We start from the raw sequence: 21,752 nt of genomic DNA, 5'->3' as shown, positions 1-21,752 counted from the left end.
CATTCTGGAAGTCTCTGGTGGGCCAAACTAATTTGGCCAAGTTTGGCCCCCAGGACCCATACTGGGGGCCCTGGGGGGGATTTCCTTACAAACAACAAGCTGTTTCCCAAACGCACCTCAAAGTTTACATGGCCATTCTGCATCCTGTTGGAACATCCCTCGTTCAGGAAATAGATGTCTTTGATCAGTAGGCTGAAGAACGGGATGACGATCTGAGAGAGAAGATAGAGAAGAGAGAAGATAGAGAGATGAGAGAGAACAGAAAGAGAAGAGAGAGAGAACAGAAAGAGAAGAGAGAGAGAGATGAGAGAACAGAAAGAGAAGAGAGATGAGAGAGAACAGAAAGAGAAGAGAGAGAGAAGAGAGAAGAGAGAGAACAGAAAGAGAAGAGAGAGAGAAGAGAGAAGAGAGAGAACAGAAAGAGAAGAGAGAGAGAAGAGAGAAGAGAGAGAACAAAGAGAAGAGAGGAGAATTTAAAACAGCAGTCAGGTTACAAGGGTCAGGTTACAGGAGTCAGGTTACAGGGGTCAGGTTACAGGAGTCAGGTTACAGGAGTCAGGTTACAGGAGTCAGGTTACAGGAGTCAGGTTACAGGGGTCAGGTTACAGGAGTCAGGTTACAGGAGTCAGGTTACAGGAGTCAGGTTACAGGAGTCAGGTTACAGGGGTCAGGTTACAAGGGTCAGGTTACAAGGGTCAGGTTACAAGGGGTCAGGTTACAGGAGTCAGGTTACAGGAGTCAGGTTACAGGAGTCAGGTTACAGGAGTCAGGTTACAGGAGTCAGGTTACAGGAGTCAGGTTACAGGAGTCAGGTTACAGGGGTCAGGTTACAGGAGTCAGGTTACAGGAGTCAGGTTACAGGAGTCAGGTTACAGGAGTCAGGTTACAGGGGTCAGGTTACAGGAGTCAGGTTACAAGGGTCAGGTTACAGGAGTCAGGTTACAGGGGTCAGGTTACAGGAGTCAGGTTACAGGAGTCAGGTTACAGGAGTCAGGTTACAGGAGTCAGGTTACAGGGGTCAGGTTACAGGAGTCAGGTTACAGGGGTCAGGTTACAAGGGTCAGGTTACAAGGGTCAGGTTACAAGGGGTCAGGTTACAGGAGTCAGGTTACAGGAGTCAGGTTACAGGAGTCAGGTTACAGGAGTCAGGTTACAGGAGTCAGGTTACAGGGGTCAGGTTACAGGAGTCAGGTTACAGGAGTCAGGTTACAGGGGTCAGGTTACAGGGGTCAGGTTACAAGGGTCAGGTTACAAGGGGTCAGGTTACAGGAGTCAGGTTACAGGAGTCAGGTTACAGGAGTCAGGTTACAGGGGTCAGGTTACAGGGGTCAGGTTACAAGGGGTCAGGTTACAGGAGTCAGGTTACAGGAGTCAGGTTACAGGAGTCAGGTTACAGGGGTCAGGTTACAGGGGTCAGGTTACAGGAGTCAGGTTACAGGAGTCAGGTTACAGGAGTCAGGTTACAGGAGTCAGGTTACAGGGGTCAGGTTACAGGGGTCAGGTTACAAGGGGTCAGGTTACAGGGGTCAGGTTACAGGGGTCAGGTTACAGGAGTCAGGTTACAGGGGTCAGGTTACAGGGGTCAGGTTACAGGGGTCAGGTTACAGGGGTCAGGTTACAGGGGTCAGGTTACAGGAGTCAGGTTACAGGAGTCAGGTTACAGGAGTCAGGTTACAGGAGTCAGGTTACAGGGGTCAGGTTACAGGGGTCAGGTTAATGTAATGAGGTTTACATGTTAATCATCACAAAAACACCTGTCAACAAATTCCCTACTTCACCCAGAGAGAGACGTCAGGAGGTGCTGAGCAGGTTTTCAGATCACCATCCCTTCAATCATTCAGAGCCACGTCACCACAGAGCTTTAGGTAACAGAGAGGTTTGGGTTGGCCCTATCCCAGGCATCAGGTAACAGAGAGGTTTGAGTTGGCCCTATCCCAGGCATCAGGTAACAGAGAGGTTTGAGTTGGCCCTATCCCAGGCATTAGGTAACAGAGAGGTTTGAGTTGGCCCTATCCCAGGCTTTAGGTAACAGAGAGGTTTGAGTTGGCCCTATCCCAGGCACTAGGTAACAGAGAGGTTTGAGTTGGCCCTATCCCAGGCTTTAGGTAACAGAGAGGTTTGAGTTGGCCCTATCCCAGGCATCAGGTAACAGAGAGGTTTGAGTTGGCCCTATCCCAGGCACTAGGTAACAGAGAGGTTTGAGTTGGCCCTATCCCAGGCATTAGGTAACAGAGAGGTTTGAGTTGGCCCTATCCCAGGCATCAGGTAACAGAGACACACACACGGTCCACACCATGGTTCACACACAACGAGAACAGTGTCTGTTCTAACCACTCTGGTCTGGTGGAGAGATGGACAGGATAGTTCCTAACCACTCTGGTCTGGTGGAGAGATGGACAGGATAGTTCCTAACCACTCTGGTCTGGTGGAGAGATGGACAGGATAGCTCCTAACCACTCTGGTCTGGTGGAGAGATGGACAGGATAGCTCCTAACCACTCTGGTCTGGTGGAGAGATGGACAGGATAGTTCCTAACCACTCTGGTCTGGTGGAGAGATGGACAGGATAGTTCCTAACCACTCTGATCTGGTGGAGAGATGGACAGGATAGTTCCTAACCACTCTGGTCTGGTGGAGAGATGGACAGGATAGTTCCTAACCACTCTGGTCTGGTGGAGAGATGGACAGGATAGTTCCTAACCACTCTGGTCTGGTGGAGAGATGGACAGGATAGTTCCTAACCACTCTGGTCTGGTGGAGAGATGGACAGGATAGTTCCTAACCACTCTGGTCTGGTGGGTGGAGAGATGGACAGGATAGTTCCTAACCACTCTGGTCTGGTGGAGAGATGGACAGGATAGTTCCTAACCACTCTGGTCTGGTGGAGAGATGGACAGGATAGTTCCTAACCACTCTGGTCTGGTGGAGAGATGGACAGGATAGTTCCTAACCACTCTGATCTGGTGGAGAGATGGACAGGATAGTTCCTAACCACTCTGGTCTGGTGGAGAGATGGACAGGATAGTTCCTAACCACTCTGGTCTGGTTGGAGAGATGGACAGGATAGTTCCTAACCACTCTGGTCTGGTTGGAGAGATGGACAGGATAGTTCCTAACCACTCTGGTCTGGTGGGTGGAGAGATGGACAGGATAGTTCCTAACCACTCTGATCTGGTGGGTGGAGAGATGGATAGGATAGTTCCTAACCACTCTGGTCTGGTGGGTGGAGAGATGGACAGGATAGTTCTAGCAGGACATGTTGCCTTGACTAAATAAAATAAAATAAACAAATCTTCAATTTGCAACTGAATCAAATCGAGTGCTGGTCTGTGTTCCATTGTTATGTGATTGACTGTTGGCTTCAAGCACCTTTCACTGTTATTCCACAAGAGGAGAGCATTGAGTGCATTGCAGCCCATCGGGAGCTTGACAGCAGAACAGAGGAAGCGGTTTACTGGTTTACTCAATGGGAGACGGAGGGTTTGTTAGGTAACATAGCATAGAAATAGACTTACTAGAACAGACATTACCATCCAAGTCAATGTTATGTGATGGGTGTTGATTCTATTTCAATATGTAACATCCTAGAAGATGCCTCTCGCCCAAATATCCACTGTCCTTTTCATTGCCTACTTTCTACTTTCCTATCAACGGTAATCTCTTACATAAACTGGATCAGAGAGAACATGAGAACATGAGAACATGAGAACTCTTTCCATGCCATTGTGTTAAAACAATTACATACATAGTACCAGTCAAAAGTTTGGACACAGCTACTCATTCAAGGGTTTTCCTGTAGTTTTACTATTTTCTACATTGTAGAATAATAGTGGAGACATCAAAACTATGAAATAACACATTATGGAATCATGTAGTAACCAAAAAAGTGTTACACAAATCAAAATATATTTTATATTTGAGATTCTTCTAAGTAGCCACCCTTTGCCTTGATGACAGTTTTGCACACTCTTGGCATTCTCTCAACCAGCTTCACCTGGAATGCTTTTCCAACCGTCTCGAAGGAGTTCCCACCCATACTGAGCACTTGTTGGCTGCTTTTCCTTCACTCTGCAGTCCAACTCATCCCAAACCATCTCAATTGGGTTGTGATCGGGTGATTGTGGAGGCCAGGTCATCTGATGCAGCACTCCATCACTCGCCTTCTTGGTCAAATAGCCCAAATACTAATTGAGTGTATGTAAACTTCTGACCCACTGTGATGTGATGAAAGAAATAAAAGCTGAAAGAAATAATTATCTCTACTATTATTCTGACATTTCACATTCTTAAAATAAAGTGGTGATCCTAACTGACCTAAGACAGGGAATTTTTACTAGGATTAAATGTCAGGAATTAGATCAAAATGAAAAAGACGGGGGAATACAGGCCAGCTCCGTGAGGGAATACAGGCCAGCTCTGAGAGGGAATACAGGCCAGCTCTGTGAGGGAATACAGGCCAGCTCTGTGAGGGAATACAGGCCAGCTCTGTGAGGGAAAACAGGCCAGCTCTGTGAGGGAATACAGGCCAACTCTGTGAGGGAACAGTGTAATACAGTGTGCGATGAAGCACTGATCAACAACCATGTGACGTTCCGCTTGAGTTTTATATCAACGGCTCCTCAACTGCCCAACGTGTCATTCTAATCCAATTGAATAAAGTAAACAACACAGAATGTACCAAACGATATCAGTCTCTCTGCTCTCTCTCTGCTCTCTCTCTGCTCTCTCTCTGCTCTCTCTCTGCTCTCTCTCTGCTCTCTCTCTGCTCTCTCTCTGCTCTCTCTCTGCTCTCCGTGACACTGAGGCCCCTCTGTAAACCCAGAACAGCTCTGAACAGAGGACAGAGGACAAAGTGGGAGAATGAGAGGAGAGAAAACATATTGTATAAACAACATTACCACAAGACCAGTGCCGCCCCCCCCCCCCCCCCCACAAAGAATGTCCACATCTGCTATGGCGTGTGCAGGGCTCTAAATTATACACATTTTGTAATTGGTAGCACTAGTGCTCCATACTTTAAAAAGTTAGCAGCACAACATAAAATGTAGGAGCACCAGAAAGAAAAAAAAACATTTTCTTTTTGACATTGTTGAGATATAGCCTATATCAACGGTATTCAACTGTTACCTTAAAAGAGGTACAGGGCCTGTTGGCTTCCTGTTCTACCTGATCATTAATTGTACACACCTGGTATTGTGTCCCAAGTCTAAAACAGTCCCTGTTTAGAGGGGAGCAATGAAGAAAATAAGAAAAATAAGTGGAACTGGCTTCGAGGTCCAGAGTTGAGTATGAGGAGCCTATATCTAGATATGTTGTGCCCCTATGCCCCAATATGTTGTGCCCCTAGGAACTAATATGTTGTGCCCCTAGGAACTAATATGTAACTCAAATACATTTTTTTTTTTTAAGCTAAAAAAATGTTGATACAAATATCAGTCATTGAAATTAAAAAGTCATTTGTGGAATGTTAGGTTTCTACATGATATAAAATCCCTATTTTTCCTATTGAGACGGTTACACAGAAAACACTGTCCCTTTAAGAGCATCATGTTATGAGATGACAACATGTAAGAGATATGTCATTCCCTGAAGAAGCTGTCCCTTTTCCTTTCTGTGTCCCAAATGTTTGGATATACTGATAAAGTTACCAGGTTGTTAGCTAGCTAGCTAAGAAGGTAAAACGTTCAAATCCCCAAACTGACAAGGTACAAATCTGTCATTCTGCCACGGAACAGGCAGTTAACCCGTCATTGAAAATAAGAATTTGTTCTTAACTGACTTGCCTAGTTAAATAAGTATGCAAACCAAACTGGTTGTACTTTAGAGCCCTGGGGACATGTGTAAATATACTTGTTTTTATTTGACCCATAAACAAACCCTCATTAGATGAAGAAGTCACAAGAACAAGAAGGAACATTCCAGTGTTCTGCCTGGGAATTTGGAACATTCCAGTGTTCTGCCTGGGAATTTGGAACATTCCAGTGTTCTGCCTGGGAATTTGGAACATTCCAGTGTTCTGCCTGGGAATTTGGAACATTCCAGTGTTCTGCCTGGGAATTTGGAACATTCCAGTGTTCTGCCTGGGAATTTGGAACATTCCAGTGTTCTGCCTGGGAATTTGGAACATTCCAGTGTTCTGCCTGGGAATTTGGAACATTCCAGTGTTCTGCCTGGGAATTTGGAACATTCCAGTGTTCTGCCTGGGAGTTTGGAACATTCCAGTGTTCTGCCTGGGAATTTGGAACGTTCCAGTGTTCTGCCTGGGAATTTGGAACATTCCAGTGTTCTGCCTGGGAGTTTGGAACATTCCAGTGTTCTGCCTGGGAATTTGGAACGTTCCAGTGTTCTGCCTGGGAGTTTGGAACATTCCAGTGTTCTGCCTGGGAATTTGGAACATTCCAGTGTTCTCCCTGGGAGTTTGGAACATTCCAGTGTTCTGCCTGGGAATTTGGAACGTTCCAGTGTTCTCCCTGGGAGTTTGGAACATTCCAGTGTTCTGCCTGGGAATTTGGAACATTCCAGTGTTCTCCCTGGGAGTTTGGAACATTCCAGTGTTCTGCCTGGGAATTTGGAACATTCTGTCTTATGACCCCCTCACCGTCTGTCTGAGCAGCCAACCCGGGCTCTTCAACACATTTCCACACACATTTCCACACACATAGCTAAATCCCCCTCTCCCCTCCTCCCTTCCCTAAAAGAAACACTCAGCTAACCCATTAAATGTTGACAGTGAACCCTTAGCTAACCCAATCATATTGACACTGCTTGAGCCAACCGTCAACTGAGAGAGAGAGACAGAGAACATTATGTGAGCTGGCAGGCGGCCATGTTTCTTTTTCCATTCCTGAAAAGGAACTGAACATATTTCTGACGGATTAGTAAATGAGGCCCTTCACGTTGTCTCTCTGACGTCAATACCAGAACCAGCTCTCAGCTGACCTATTCATGGCTTCACCTTTTGACTTATCTGCTTCAGAGTTCTTGTTATGTATGATGTCCCAACTGAACCGAAGACCTCAAGAGTTCATTGTGTTTTAGTGCCAATAACACGACAACACTGAGCAGAGATAACAAGATCGAAGCAGACCAACCGATGGCCACACTGTAGTGCCGTTCTGGAATGTTTATCAAGTTCTTCTCATTCCCAACAAATTCCCTCCACTTATTTTCTGGTTACATGAAAGACACTCGATACAGACCTCCACTTTATGTAATAATTAATTGCTGCTTATCAGTTGTGAGATAGACGGACTGTTTGTTAGTCTTCTGGGCCAAGTAGAGCACAGTGTGTGTCAAACACCTCAAAAACAGCCGTTTTACTTTTTTTACATAAATGTCAGAAACATTTTAATTGGTGCAGCTGGACAAATCACACACTTAGTGGGTTCTGGGATAATTCAGACAGCCAAAGGGAACAGAGAAATGGGTTCTGGGATAATTCAGACAACCAGAGAGAACAGAGAAATGGGTTCTGGGATAATTCAGACAGCCAGAGAGAACAGAGAAATGGGTTCTGGGATAATTCAGACAACTAGAGCGAACAGAGAAATGGGTTCTGGGATAATTCAGACAACCAGAGAGAACAGATAAATGGGTTCTGGGATAATTCAGACAGCCAGAGAGAACAGAGAAATGGGTTCTGGGATAATTCAGACAGCCAGAGAGAACAGAGAAATGGGTTCAGGGATAATTCAGACAGCCAGAGAGAACAGAGAAATGGGTTCTGGGATAATTCAGACAACCAGAGAGAACAGAGAAATGGGTTCTGGGATAATTCAGACAGCCAGAGAGAACAGAGAAATGGGTTCTGGGATAATTCAGACAGCCAGAGAGAACAGAGAAATGGGTTCTGGGATAATTCAGACAGCCAGAGAGAACAGAGAAATGGGTTCTGGGATAATTCAGACAACCAGAGAGAACAGAGAACGTTCCCACCATTTGGAGAAATCAGAATCTACATCAGAATCACTAAACTGTCTCGGTCTGAAATGGAGGGGTGGCGGGTTTAGAGAGGCGGGCCAGTAACTAGGGGGTTGGGGGTTTAGAGAGGTGGGCCAGTAACTGGGGGGTTGGGGGTTTAGAGAGGCGGGCCAGTAACTGGGGGGTTGGGGTTTAGAGAGGTGGGCCAGTAACTGGGGGGTTGGGGGTTTAGAGAGGTGGGCCAGTAACTGGGGGGTTGGGGGTTTAGAGAGGTGGGCCAGTAACTGGGGGGTTGGGGGTTGAATCCAAGGGCTGATGAGGAAAAAACTGTCTGGAGAGACTCCACAACTGAAGGCATCAGGATCAGCGTCTCAGGAAAGGTGTTCTGATCTTGGATCAGATCCACCCTGTCCGTGTCATCTTATTCATTACAATCTAAAAAAAATCCGCCACACTGTTCCTAGATCTGCTCACCGGCTCTAAGATACCTTATAAATACAGGCCTTGAATCTCAGATGCGTGTGAATGTATCGAATGTATGTATTTTTTCTCCATCTGAGCTCTTAGAGTATGTTCAAGTTTTCTACTCCGTTAGCCAGCACCTCACCAATTTAGGTGTGCGTTTATTTTTCTTCTAGAATGTATGGAAGCTCACCTTCTCTCTAGTGCTGTTGGCTGTTCTGGACCTCTGCGTCGCTCCTCTAAACGCTGTTCTGTAGTTGTAGAAGTTACCGGAAGGATCCATCTGGAGCTGGAGAGAAAGATTAGCATTATAGCGCCAGTATAGCAGCCGGATTTTAATTTTGTATTTATTTATTTAACCCGGCAAAGTTAGTTAAAGAACAGAGCTCACTAATGAACGAAACAGAGTCCGACACATTCCTGTGGGAACACAATGAGGCGACCATCTATTACCCCGGGCCAAACCCTAACACGGACGACCATGGGCAAAAAAATTGTGCGCCGCCCTATGGGACTCCCAATCACAACCGGTTGTGTGATACAGCCTGGAATCGAACCAAGGTCTGTAGTGACGACCTCTAACACTGAAATGCTGTGCCACTCTGGAGCCCGAGAAAGCTCTCAGATGAAATATTGGTTCTAACTCTCTAAACCCCCAACCCCCTAGTTACTGGCCCGCCTCTCTAAACCCGCCACCCCTCCATTTCAGACCGAGACAGTTTAGTGATTCTGATGTAGATTCTGATTTCTCCAAATGGTGGGAACGTTCTCTGTTCTCTCTGGTTGTCTGAATTATCCCAGAACCCATTTCTCTGTTCTCTCTGGCTGTCTGAATTATCCCAGAACCCATTTCTCTGTTCTCTCTGGCTGTCTGAATTATCCCAGAACCCATTTCTCTGTTCTCTCTGGCTGTCTGAATTATCCCAGAACCCATTTCTCTGTTCTCTCTGGTTGTCTGAATTATCCCAGAACCCATTTCTCTGTTCTCTCTGGCTGTCTGAATTATCCCTGAATACATCCTCAGACAGTGAGATGGAGATCCTATGATTCAGTTCATCTTTGAGTTCATCTTCCTCATCATATGAGGCGGCAGCGTAGCCTAGTGGTTAGAGCGTTGGACTAGTAACCGTAAAGGTTGCATGATTGAATCCCAAAGCTGACAAGGTCAAAATCTGTCATTCTGCCTCCTGAACAAGGCAGTTAACCCACTGTTCCCCGGTAGGCCGGGATTGAAAATAAGAATTTGTTCTTAACTGACTTGTTCAGTGTATATTGATTGCATCACTACTTTTGGTAAATGTAAACAAATGGTTTGGGTTCAAATATGGTGATTAGTTAGTTGTTGGCCAGGCTTTGGAGCGATGGTCTACCCTTCATACAGGAAAATCTGAACCCATCCACCTCACCACTCCCCTTTCATTGCATCTCGATGACTCAACCAATCACTCACAGTCACACATAAACCAACCCTGTCAAATCAACTACAGGCACACATATGCAGCAAGACAGATGGAGCCATCAAACCAGCCTACCAGCACTCTGACCTCAATCAACACAGAGGGAGGACAATAACCTAACACCACAGCCACCAGCATCACTAGCAACAACATCCCTACAGAGAGACAGAGAGAGAGAGGACAGAGAGAGAGAGAGAGAGAGAGAGAGAGAGGACAGAGACGGAGAGAAACAGAGAGAGAGAGACAGAGAGAGAGAGACAGAGAGAGAGAGAGAGAAAGAGAGAGAGAGGACAGAGAGAGAGAGAGAGAGAGAGAGAGAGGACAGAGAGAGAGAGAGAGAGAGAGAGAGGACAGAAAATACAGAGACAGAGTGAGAGAGAAGAGAGAGAGAGAAACCTGCTCCTTTGATGGCTCCTGGATTCCACTGGGGCCCAACCTGGTTTATCTCTTTAATCTCTGCTACTTCACATCTCCTGACTGGAAGGCCCCCTTCTATATCTGGTTCCTCCACAAACTCCCAGGGAGCTCAGTGTTATCTCAGCCCCAGGTAGAGCTCAACGTCTAGGGCTACCCATCCCCCAGGACCTGCCTCTTCCTCCTCCATCACCATGGAGCTACTTCCAACAGCTCAGAGGCAGTCCACTAGGCTTACAGGATAACATGGGAAGGTTAACTAAGCCCTAGCTGCCTTTTCATTTCTGTTGCTAGATTGTGTGATGCATGAGATCAAGTGCATGACACTACATGCAGCAAGTGACAATGAAAGTGTGTGTATACGTGCATATACCTCCAAGATGTCAAACTTGTCCGTCTTGACTTTGCTCCAGGTCTTCTTCAGTCGAGACACAGGACTCATGTTCATCCCAGCTGCAGAGAGCAAGATGGCCGACAAATTAGACAAACACAGCTTTTTCCTCATTGAAACAGACAGACACATATGGTAACCACTCTGCTTCCCATATGGTAACCACTCTGCTTCCCATATGGTAACCACTCTGCTTCCCATATGGTAACCACTCTGCTTCCCATATGGTAATCACTCTGCTTCCCATATGATAACCACTCTGCTTCCCATATGGTAACCACTCTGCTTCCCATATGGTAACCACTCTGCTTCCCATATGGTAACCACTCTGCTTCCCATATGGTAACCACTCTGCTTCCCATATGGTAACCACTCTGCTTCCCATATGGTAACCACTCTGCTTCCCATATGGTAATCACTCTGCTTCCCATATGGTAATCACTCTGCTTCCCATATGGTAAACACTCTGCTTCCCATATGGTAAACACTCTGCTTCCCATATGGTAAACACTCTGCTTCCCATATGGTAAACACTCTGCTTCCCATATGGTAAACACTCTGCTTCCCATATGGTAAACACTCTGCTTCCCATATGGTAATCACTCTGCTTCCCATATGGTAATCACTGCTTCCCATATGGTAATCACTCTGCTTCCCTTATGGTAATCACTCTGCTTCCCGTATGGTAATCACTCTGCTTCCCATATGGTAATCACTCTGCTTCCCATATGGTAAACACTCTGCTTCCCATATGGTAAACACTCTGCTTCCCATATGGTAAACACTCTGCTTCCCATATGGTAAACACTCTGCTTCCCATATGGTAAACACTCTGCTTCCCATATGGTAAACACTCTGCTTCCCATATGGTAATCACTCTGCTTCCCATATGGTAATCACTGCTTCCCATATGGTAATCACTCTGCTTCCCTTATGGTAATCACTCTGCTTCCCATATGGTAATCACTCTGCTTCCCATATGGTAAACACTCTGCTTCCCATATGGTAAACACTCTGCTTCCCGTATGGTAAACACTCTGCTTCCCGTATGGTAAACACTCTGCTTCCCTTATGGTAAACACTCTGCTTCCCTTATGGTAAACACTCTGCTTCCCTTATGGTAAACACTCTGCTTCCCGTATGGTAATCACTCTGCTTCCCTTTGGGTAAACACTCTGCTTCCCGTATGGTAAACACTCTGCTTCCCGTATGGTAAACACTCTGCTTCCCGTATGGTAACCACTCTGTTTTCCATATGGTAAACACTCTGCTTCCCATATGGTAAACACTCTGCTTCCCATATGGTAAACACTCTGCTTCCCATATGGTAAACACTCTGCTTCCCGTATGGTAATCACTCTGCTTCCCATATGATAATCACTCTGCTTCCCATATGATAATCATGGGACTGTGTGTATCATGAAAGACATATATAGATCAAGGATCTTAAAGGCAAAACAGATCCTACATCAGCACTCTGAGAATCTTTGTAAATCAGGGCCCATGTTAGACTATGATTTCTAGAGGGAACAACAAGGCCTTCTAAATGCTGTGAGAGAATGTTGGCAAGTCAGTCTCTGTAAACATGTCCAGTCTAATACACACACACACGCTACACTACACACTACAATACACTACACTACACACCACACACTGCACTACACGCTACACTACACGCTACAATACACTACACACCACACACGCTACACTACACACTACAATACACTACACACCACACACGCTACACCTCACACTACAATGCACTACACACCACACACGCTACACTACACACACCACTACACACACACCACTACACACACTATCCGCAGCAGCCAGACAGAAAGAGACTAAGCCCATTTTCCCAGGGACTTGTTTGGTCTTTTCTTTTTAACCCTCCGCGGCTCCATCTCTAGGTCCCTGGAGACTCCAGGGAAAGAGGGGCTAAGGCTGGGGCAGCTGGCTCTGACTCCCCTACAGTCCCCTCCCTCCCTCCCTGTCTCCCTCCCTCCCTCCCTCCCTGTCTCCCTCCGTCCCTCCCTAACCTTTCCGCCTTCCCTTGGCGTGCCTGCCAACACCTCCCTCTCTCCCTCCCTGGTCAGTGCTGAACATCGGTCTAATATGGGTGTTTGTTTAGGCCACCCCCTCCACCCCAGCCTTTAGGCCTGACCATTTGCCCCTCCACCACCCCACCCCAGCATTTAGGCCTGACCAACTGCCCCTAAATACAGCTGGAGGTCACTGGGTTTTGCTAGCACAAGCTTCTCCCTGGACCCAGATGATGTGTCAAGTTCATTGCAGACAAACGGAGTAGAGATTCATGTGATTGAAATAACATGAATAAAACTGGCATGTGATTTATAGGATTTTAAAAACAATTTTTTAAATCAGGATATTTTCTACCTGCATTCTTTTTTATTTATATCTAGTTGGTCAATAGAAATTACTTGCATTTGGTATCTAGGTCTCTGAATTCTGGGTTCTTTAGCTGCCAATGGCTAAAGGTGTAGCCTATTATACAATGTGTCCATTGGCAGAGTCAGAATCTCTTACAATAGATTCATTTATATTTATATAATTTTCATTTAGATAAAAATTTTGATTAACAACATGACAATGATTTTGAGATGTATTATTATAAATTAAATTAAACTGTTCCAAGCAAATGTGTGCAAATGAAAATCATAATCGGCATGCAGATTGGTAGAAACTGTAGGACAAATTGTAAATTGGCACTCCCGCATGAAAAAGGTTTCCTTACCCCTGGGCTAGAGTCACTCTGCTCAAGATTATCAATTAAAGTTGAACGTTCCCCTTCTCTACTCAGGTTAAGGGCAATTTCTATGGTCAAATGGGTCACTTTTATAGGAAAACTTCAGCACAAAATAAATAAATAAGCAACATTTGAAATACTTTTAAGGTGATGTCGTTTCGGGTTAGGAGTATTATATGGATTAGGAAGGTAAAAATCTTGCTGAACAACAAATTGCTTTTACTGATTAAATTTCCTGACTGTAGTAAAAAAAAAGCCTTTTGTGTGTATAGCAAGTGAGCAAGAGGAGTGAATTATGACAAAGGTGGGGGAGGGTGAAAAAAACAAAAAAAAACAAATAGAAAACAACAACAACACTTACAGATAATGGCCATGAGGGAGTTGAAGTTGCCGATGTTGAAACACTCCCGCGCCACGTCGATGAAGAACTCCATGACTCGCGCTCGCTGCTTCTTCTTCTTTACGGGCTGTCACGTCAACAACAACAAGTCAACAACAACAACAAGTCAACAACAACAACAAGTCAACAACAAGTCAACAACAACAACAAGTCAACAACAAGTCAACAACAACAAGTCAACAACAACAACAAGTCAACAACAACAAGTCAACAACAACAACAAGTCAACAACAACAACAAGTCAACAACAACAACAAGTCAACAACAACAACAAGTCAACAACAACAACAAGTCAACAACAACAACAAGTCAACAACAACAACAAGTCAACAACAACAACAAGTCAACAACAACAAGTCAACAACAACAAGTCAACAACAACAAGTCAACAACAACAAGTCAACAACAACAAGTCAACAACAACAAGTCAACAACAAGTCAACAACAACAACAAGTCAACAACAACAACAAGTCAACAACAACAACAAGTCAACAACAACAACGTCAACAACAACAACAAGTCAACAACAACAACAAGTCAACAACAACAACAAGTCAACAACAACAACAAGTCAACAACAACAACAAGTCAACAACAACAAAAAGCGTAAAACAAACCCTCAGGTTAAAAAGTTAAAAGATACGTGATGATAACCAAGGTAACACTAGCTAAATTAGCTTAGCTGCAATAGGCTAAATGCTAGTTCACTAGCTACACACCATGCAGATCTCTGTGGCCACCATGAAGCTGAGTCTGTTGAACCACTCTACATACGCCTCCAGGTTGCTAGTCTTCTTGTGATCGATGAAACAGCTCTGTGGAGATAAACACAGCCATTTCATTAGCATTAAGATGGCATAGATAGCTTAACATTTAGTTAGCATTAGCAACAATAGCATTTCATTAGCAATACTTACCTTTTTTTTTTTTCCATTTTAGGTATTTTTGCCAACAACAAAATGAGTAAAACAGTTCAACATTCTGTCTGTTTTATTTCAAGCGTGAACCTAGATCCTCAGATGGGTGTTTAGGCTTTATAGTTGTTTTCGTAATTAGACTATTAATGCAGACTTGGCACTATGCTCTGAGTCACACCATCAGGGTGTCAGCTAGCTAGCTATTCACATTATTGAGCAGAGCTGTGATGAGGATTTCTCTCTGATTCTGATACCAAACATTCCTTTAGCCTTCACGTAGCGCTCTCCACAGTGGTCCCCCCACACCCCCACACATTAACACACACACAGACCCCCCCCCCCCCCAAACCCTTTGGAAGTGGATGTAGAGGTATAGCCCACGGCACAAAAGAAGGAGCACTAACCTCCCCCCGCCCCCCCGCCCCCCCCCCCAAAGTCTCTTTGTTGCCTAGCAGCAAAAACACTGGTGAGTAGACACACACAAGCTCCACGCAGCCTCCCAAAACTCTTGGGTTCTGTAGCTGAGTGGTTGCTAGGCAATACGGCCCAAGCATTCTATGCCCTCCAGACAGACAGAAGAGGAAGAGGGACAACACATACTTGGGTCTACCTTATAGCGATCGCTAGCTTCTAGTCCTACAAAACGGAAATGACTTATAATTTTCTACCTCTGGTTCGTTGGACATCGCTATGGGGAAAAGAATGGGGTTTTGGGACATATGCCGAAAATTCAACTCAAAGAATATGGCTGCCTAAATATGGTTCCCAATCAGAGACGACGATAAACACCTGCCTCTGATTGAGAACCACTCCAGGCAACCATAGACTTACCTAGACAACTCTACTATACCACAATCCCATAACCTACAAAACCCCAAGACAAAAACACACCGCATAAATAACCCATGTCACATGGCCTGGCCTGACCAAAATAATAAAGAAAACACAAAATACTAAGACCAGGGCGTGACAGTCAGGGAAAATGTATGGAGTAAAAAGTACATTATTGTCTTTGGAAATGTAGTGGAGTAAAAGTTGTCCAATATATAAATAGTAAAGTAAAGTACAGATACACCAAAAAATGTATTATGTAGTACTTATGTAGTACTTATGTAGTACTTATGTAGTACTTATGTAGTACTTTAAAGTATTTTCACTTAAGTACTATACACCACTGCTGCCCCCCCCCCCCCCCCCCCCCATGATCGATGCCAAATACATTTGATTGACAACTAAGAGATATGCCAACTGTGGAATAACAGTCGTTCAAGTTCAGCATAGCTAGCTAGCAAAGCAATTCACATTTCTTGTTAGCTTTTTGGCTTGCTATGTAAATAGATACGCTAGACCAGGGTTGTCAAACTCAATCAGTGCATGGGCCATATCGAAAGAACAACGAATTCGCAGGTCAGACGTTGGCAATTTGTTGTTACAACAAAACGTGCAACTGCGACCAAAACTGTGCCAATATATATATATATATATATATATTATAGTCGTAGTCAGTCTTTTTGGTTCTGTATCTATGGACGCGACTCAGTCGTTCAGTCTTTTTGGTTCTGTATCTATGGACGCGACTCAGTCGTTCAGTCTTTTTGGTTCTGTATCTATGGATGCGATCCAGTCTGGCTGGCAGCGTTCTTATCCCTTGCTTGCTAGCTAGCCAACTAACGCTAATTTACAGTCAGGTCAAACAGCGTAGCCAGAATAACAGAAATGTAGCTTCATTTGCATTTGTTTAAGCTGTTTTCTAGTGACATCTATTTGAATTCATTCATAACAATGAGCTAATAATGAGCATTGTCACCTGGCATAGAAACTGTAATTTCTCGTCAGGACACTGTTGTTCAGTGGAGCTAGCCAACAACACAGCTAACACAATCACTTCAAACTGAAGCTGGAAAGACTGTAAACTAGCTGCTTTTTGTTTCATTTTACTTTGTTTTTTTCCATTGACATTTCTCTATACATGTCCATAAAAATGATGCTGATTCGTGATTTCGATTGGCTGAGAAAGGCTGCGTGTCTGTCTTGTCTCGACCCCTACACGTTCATTACTATGGGGCAGCTGGAGATGGAATTACAATTTTGGAACAATGTTGCAAATGTCACAGAGACAGACAGCAAGGTTTATATAAATTTCCTCTGTTGAAAACCAATTGCTCGTCTAAAAGAAATCGGAGATAATGTCTAGATGCTTTTTATAGTGGAGATCAAGTTTATAAATTGCCTGGCTGGGCTGATGAGACAGAGGATTGCGCAGTCAGATGGAACAGAGTAAATAGGCATTTCAACGCTTTAGCCGGTGGTAGCATAGAATAGACACCAGGTGGAATGCGGTTTTAACCAATCGCCTTCTAGGATTAGACCCACCCGTTGTATAATGTATAACAACACACGGTGATAGCCAACTGTAGCCTGTTGCATAACATACCAGTGACCTATTGAGGACAATACTGTCACGAGTCCGACCGAGGGTGGTTCCCCTTCCCGGGCGGGTGGCGCTCGGCGGTCGTCGTCACCGGCCTATTAGCTGCCACTGATTGTCTTTCCTCCCCCTCCTTGTATGTTTTTTGGTAGCACCTGTTTATGTTGAATTAGTTTGTCTTTATTAGACAGCCGGCCCGCCTGGTTGTTGTGCAGGATTATTTCAGTGTAACCTTCGGCTCTGTTGTAGAGGTACGTGTTAGTGCCTGGTTGTGATTTTTTCCGTTCTACATTTTAATTCCGTGTTTGGGAACGTCACTATTGTGAGCACCCTGTGGTGCGTTGGTGCTATTAAAGACGCACAGCATTGAACTCTCTGTCTCCTGCGTTTGACTCCACACCCACGACACCCGGAGCATTACAAATACCTTATCATTATCAAGAGGGTCTTTCTTCTCAAACGCCTGGATGAATTCCTCTGGTCCGATGTAACTCAGTCTCTCCTGAAAAGGAAAAAGGAACTCAATAAATTCCATCTGTCTGCGTTTCGATAGACAGACATATTTATATATTGTCAGTTCAAGAAAGTTAATAAATGTTTAGCCAAGTCACTATTGACTGTTTTACTGTTTTTAAAAAGCATAGAGATACACTGAAGAAAGGAGAGAGCAGATTGTCTCCTAAGAGCAGACTGTCTCCTAAGAGCAGATTGTCTCTCCTAAGAGCAGACTGTCTCCTAAGAGCAGACTGTCTCCTAAGAGCAGATTGTCTCCTAAGAGCAGATTGTCTCTCCTAAGAGCAGATTGTCTCCTAAGACCAGACTGTCTCCTAAGAGCAGATTGTCTCCTAAGACCAGACTGTCTCCTAAGAGCAGATTGTCTCCTAAAAGCAGATTGTCTCCTAAGAGCAGACTGTCTCCTAAGAGCAGACTGTCTCCTAAGAGCAGACTGTCTCCTAAGAGCAGATTGTCTCTCCTAAGAGCAGATTGTCTCCTAAGAGCAGATTGTCTCCTAAGAGCAGATTGTCTCTCCTAAGAGCAGACTGTCTCCTAAGAGCAGATTGTCTCCTAAGACCAGACTGTCTCCTAAGAGCAGATTGTCTCCTAAGAGCAGATTGTCTCTCCTAAGAGCAGACTGTCTCCTAAGAGCAGATTGTCTCCTAAGACCAGACTGTCTCCTAAGAGCAGACTGTCTCCTAAGAGCAGACTGTCTCCTAAGAGCAGATTGTCTCCTAAGAGCAGATTGTCTCCTAAGAGCAGATTGTCTCCTAAGACCAGACTGTCTCCTAAGAGCAGACTGTCTCCTAAGAGCAGACTGTCTCCTAAGAGCAGACTGTCTCCTAAGAGCAGACTGTCTCATAAGAGCAGATTGTCTCCTAAGAGCAGATTGTCTCTCCTAAGAGCAGATTGTCTCCTAAGAGCAGACTGTCTCCTAAGAGCAGACTGTCTCCTAAGAGCAGACTGTCTCCTAAGAGCAGATTGTCTCCTAAGAGCAGATTGTCTCCTAAGAGCAGATTGTCTCCTAAGAGCAGATTGTCTCCTAAGAGCAGATTGTCTCCTAAGAGCAGACTGTCTCCTAAGAGCAGACTGTCTCCTAAGAGCAGATTGTCTCTCCTAAGAGCAGATTGTCTCCTAAGAGCAGATTGTCTCCTAAGAGCAGATTGTCTCTCCTAAGAGCAGACTGTCTCCTAAGAGCAGATTGTCTCCTAAGACCAGACTGTCTCCTAAGAGCAGATTGTCTCCTAAGAGCAGATTGTCTCTCCTAAGAGCAGACTGTCTCCTAAGAGCAGATTGTCTCCTAAGACCAGACTGTCTCCTAAGAGCAGACTGTCTCCTAAGAGCAGACTGTCTCCTAAGAGCAGATTGTCTCCTAAGAGCAGATTGTCTCCTAAGAGCAGATTGTCTCCTAAGAGCAGACTGTCTCCTAAGAGCAGACTGTCTCCTAAGAGCAGACTGTCTCCTAAGAGCAGACTGTCTCCTAAGAGCAGACTGTCTCCTAAGAGCAGATTGTCTCTCCTAAGAGCAGATTGTCTCCTAAGACCAGACTGTCTCCTAAGAGCAGACTGTCTCCTAAGAGCAGACTGTCTCCTAAGAGCAGACTGTCTCCTAAGAGCAGATTGTCTCCTAAGAGCAGATTGTCTCTCCTAAGAGCAGATTGTCTCCTAAGAGCAGATTGTCTCTCCTAAGAGCAGACTGTCTCCTAAGAGCAGACTGTCTCCTAAGAGCAGACTGTCTCCTAAGAGCAGATTGTCTCCTAAGAGCAGATTGTCTCCTAAGAGTAGATTGTCTCCTAAGAGCAGATTGTCTCCTAAGAGCAGATTGTCTCCTAAGACCAGACTGTCTCCTAAGAGCAGACTGTCTCCTAAGAGCAGATTGTCTCCTAAGAGCAGATTGTCTCCTAAGAGCAGACTGTCTCCTAAGAGCAGATTGTCTCCTAAGAGCAGATTGTCTCCTAAGAGCAGATTGTCTCCTAAGAGCAGATTGTCTCCTAAGAGCAGACTGTCTCCTAAGAGCAGACTGTCTCCTAAGAGCAGATTGTCTCTCCTAAGAGCAGATTGTCTCCTAAAAGCAGATTGTCTCCTAAGAGCAGACTGTCTCCTAAGAGCAGACTGTCTCCTAAGAGCAGACTGTCTCCTAAGAGCAGATTGTCTCCTAAGAGCAGATTGTCTCTCCTAAGAGCAGATTGTCTCCTAAGAGCAGACTGTCTCCTAAGAGCAGACTGTCTCCTAAGAGCAGACTGTCTCCTAAGAGCAGATTGTCTCCTAAGAGCAGATTGTCTCCTAAGAGCAGATTGTCTCCTAAGAGCAGATTGTCTCCTAAGAGCAGATTGTCTCCTAAGAGCAGATTGTCTCCTAAGACCAGACTGTCTCCTAAGAGCAGGTTGTCTCCTAAGAGCAGATTGTCTCCTAAGAGCAGATTGTCTCCTAAGAGCAGACTGTCTCCTAAGAGCAGATTGTCTCCTAAGAGCAGATTGTCTCCTAAGAGCAGATTGTCTCCTAAGAGCAGATTGTCTCCTAAGAGCAGATTGTCTCCTAAGAGCAGACTGTCTCCTAAGAGCAGATTGTCTCCTAAGAGCAGACTGTCTCCTAAGAGCAGATTGTCTCCTAAGAGCAGATTGTCTCCTAAGAGCAGATTGTCTCCTAAGAGCAGATTGTCTCTCCTAAGAGCAGACTGTCTCCTAAGAGCAGATTGTCTCTCCTAAAAGCAGATTGTCTCCTAAGAGCAGACTGTCTCCTAAGAGCAGACTGTCTCCTAAGAGCAGACTGTCTCCTAAGAGCAGATTGTCTCCTAAGAGCAGATTGTCTCTCCTAAGAGCAGATTGTCTCCTAAAACCAGATTGTCTCCTAAGACCAGACTGTCTCCTAAGAGCAGATTGTCTCCTAAGACCAGACTGTCTCCTAAGAGCAGACTGTCTCCTAAGAGCAGACTGTCTCCTAAGCATTTCACTGTATGGTCTAGTACACCTGTTGTATTCGGTACATGTGACTAATAACATTTGATTTGAGTTGCCATGGTGAAGGGACCTATAAATATCATCAGACATTTACCATTCACAGTATAAATAGCGAGTAGATTATATATATATATATATATATATATATATATATATATATATATATATATATATATATACAGTGCCTTGCGAAAGTATTCGGCCCCCTTGAACTTTGCGACCTTTTGCCACATTTCAGGCTTCAAACGTAAAGATATAAAACTGTATTTTTTTGTGAAGAATCAACAACAAGTGGGACACAATCATGAAGTGGAACGACATTTATTGGATATTTCAAACTTTTTTAACAAATCAAAAACTGAAAAATTGGGTGTGCAAAATTATTCAGCCCCTTTACTTTCAGGGCAGCAAACTCTCTCCAGAAGTTCAGTGAGGATCTCTGAATGATCCAATATTGACCTAAATGACTAATGATGATAAATACAATCCACCCGTGTGTAATCAAGTCTCCGTATAAATGCACCTGCACTGTGATAGTCTCAGAGGTCCGTTAAAAGCGCAGAGAGCATCATGAAGAACAAGGAACACACCAGGCAGGTCCGAGATACTGTTGTGAAGAAGTTTAAAGCCGGATTTGGATACAAAAAGATTTCCCAAGCTTTAAACATCCCAAGGAGCACTGTGCAAGCGATAATATTGAAATGGAAGCAGTATCAGACCACTGCAAATCTACCAAGACCCGGCCGTCCCTCTAAACTTTCAGCTCATACAAGGAGAAGACTGATCAGAGATGCAGCCAAGAGGCCCATGATCACTCTGGATGAACTGCAGAGATCTACAGCTGAGGTGGGAGACTCTGTCCATAGGACAACAATCAGTCGTATATTGCACAAATCTGGCCTTTATGGAAGAGTGGCAAGAAGAAAGCCATTTCTTAAAGATATCCATAAAAAGTGTTGTTTAAAGTTTGCCACAAGCCACCTGGGAGACACACCAAACATGTGGAAGAAGGTGCTCTGGTCAGATGAAACCAAAATTGAACTTTTTGGCAACAATGCAAAACGTTATGTTTGGCGTAAAAGCAACACAGCTGAACACACCATCCCCACTGTCAAACATGGTGGTGGCAGCATCATGGTTTG

At 44.7% G+C, this 21,752-nt stretch overlaps 1 protein-coding gene across 1 annotated transcript in view; it reads right to left on the bottom strand.

Annotated features, from left to right (window-relative positions):
* Positions 1–21,752, bottom strand: part of LOC110535135 (ras-GEF domain-containing family member 1B-A) — a 60,657-nt gene that overhangs the window by 5,490 nt on the left and 33,415 nt on the right. The window contains exons 6-11 of the mRNA XM_036936503.1: positions 17,587–17,661; positions 14,534–14,629; positions 13,775–13,880; positions 10,626–10,705; positions 8,575–8,670; positions 117–212 (exon numbers count right to left, since the gene is read on the bottom strand). Coding sequence (XP_036792398.1) covers positions 117–212; positions 8,575–8,670; positions 10,626–10,705; positions 13,775–13,880; positions 14,534–14,629; positions 17,587–17,661 — 549 coding nt within the window. The remainder of the gene's footprint in view (positions 1–116; positions 213–8,574; positions 8,671–10,625; positions 10,706–13,774; positions 13,881–14,533; positions 14,630–17,586; positions 17,662–21,752) is intronic.

The sequence above is a fragment of the Oncorhynchus mykiss genome, chromosome 11 (assembly GCF_013265735.2).
Source record: "Oncorhynchus mykiss isolate Arlee chromosome 11, USDA_OmykA_1.1, whole genome shotgun sequence".
NCBI lineage: Eukaryota > Metazoa > Chordata > Actinopteri > Salmoniformes > Salmonidae > Oncorhynchus > Oncorhynchus mykiss.
The sequence above is the reverse complement of the archived record's forward strand: the minus strand, read 5'-3'. Positions and strand labels throughout refer to the sequence as shown.